Source organism: Perkinsus marinus (genome assembly GCF_000006405.1).
Source record: "Perkinsus marinus ATCC 50983 genomic scaffold scf_1104296947800, whole genome shotgun sequence".
Lineage (NCBI taxonomy): Eukaryota > Perkinsozoa > Perkinsida > Perkinsidae > Perkinsus > Perkinsus marinus.
The window spans coordinates 1-1,036 of NW_003210463.1; the positions used below are offsets into that span (position 1 = coordinate 1).

Sequence of the window (1,036 nt, forward strand, 5' to 3'; positions counted from 1 at the left end):
ACCCTATATTTTCGCTCTCCATGTCACTTGGGATGGTTACGTCGACTGATCTTTCTCGTAGCTTATCCTCCACTTCTTCAACCAGGGATGGGTCAATATCCGTTCCAACTAAACCGGCGTTGATAGACAGCTGTAGTAGATGACAGAAACAAGGGATCTATGGATTGAGGTTGAGTCCACTCCCCCATCTGCACATAACTTACACTTCCGTATCCCTTGAGGTCCAAGGCTTTCTCGTTGTTGGCCGCACTATCACACACAAACAGTGCTTCGGTGGGAGCGATGTCGTAGAAGGCACAAGTCTGAAACCGAAGTGTTCTCTACGTCCACAAAAGGTTTCCAGAGTGCGAAATCCACACAGAAGCATCTCACTTATGTACTACTTCATCTATCGCCATCTTGAGGCTCTCACTGGTACCGTCTGGTATTTCTCTCAGGTCTAACACGACTGGAGTAGGTTTGTCCGTGTGCACGTTCAAGGTCAAGGCGATGTACTCCTTGCTGTGCCACGTGTTGTGCCAGCAATCGAAGCATATCTGCGATACAAAGACGATTTTCAAGTCTCTAGCTCGTAGTCTACGAGTCGTAGACTCCAGCAAGTATCACCTGTAGTGGCCTTCTCTGCTTGGAGATCATTACTTTCAAGTCTTGCTGTCTGCTCTGTGCAAGCTTCACCATATCGCGTCTCAGGGTAGTCTCAGAGGGAAGAATTCGCTGCGCGTCCAGAGGCGACCCGAGCTTGGCACCAACGGAAGATATTACACGAACAAAATTAATCATGGCCGGGCTCTCGAACGACAGATATGAGATACCAATTTCACTCAAGAGTACCAACGCTGCCTCTCGGATTGACCTTTTCTGCTCGTCGGAAACATCGGCAGTGGGTATGAAGTGAGTGATTCTTGTTTGATTCTCAGCACGTTTGCATACGTGAGTACGCATAGCTGCTGTGGTCCCGTCTGGGCCGCGCACCCACACTTTACATGTGTTGCAGCACAGCACACAGCTAACTTCATCTCCTGTAGTGCGGCACAGA

General features: G+C 49.2%; 1 protein-coding gene across 1 annotated transcript; it reads right to left on the reverse strand.

Annotated features, from left to right (window-relative positions):
- Positions 1-383: 383 nt before the first annotated feature.
- On the reverse strand, positions 384-942 carry Pmar_PMAR021684 (hypothetical protein; the record flags this gene model as incomplete). The annotated part of the gene is made up of 2 exons (XM_002779120.1): positions 384-536; positions 607-942. Coding segments are annotated over 2 exons (489 nt in total), but the record flags the coding sequence as incomplete, so codon positions are not given.
- Positions 943-1,036: the final 94 nt, after the last annotated feature.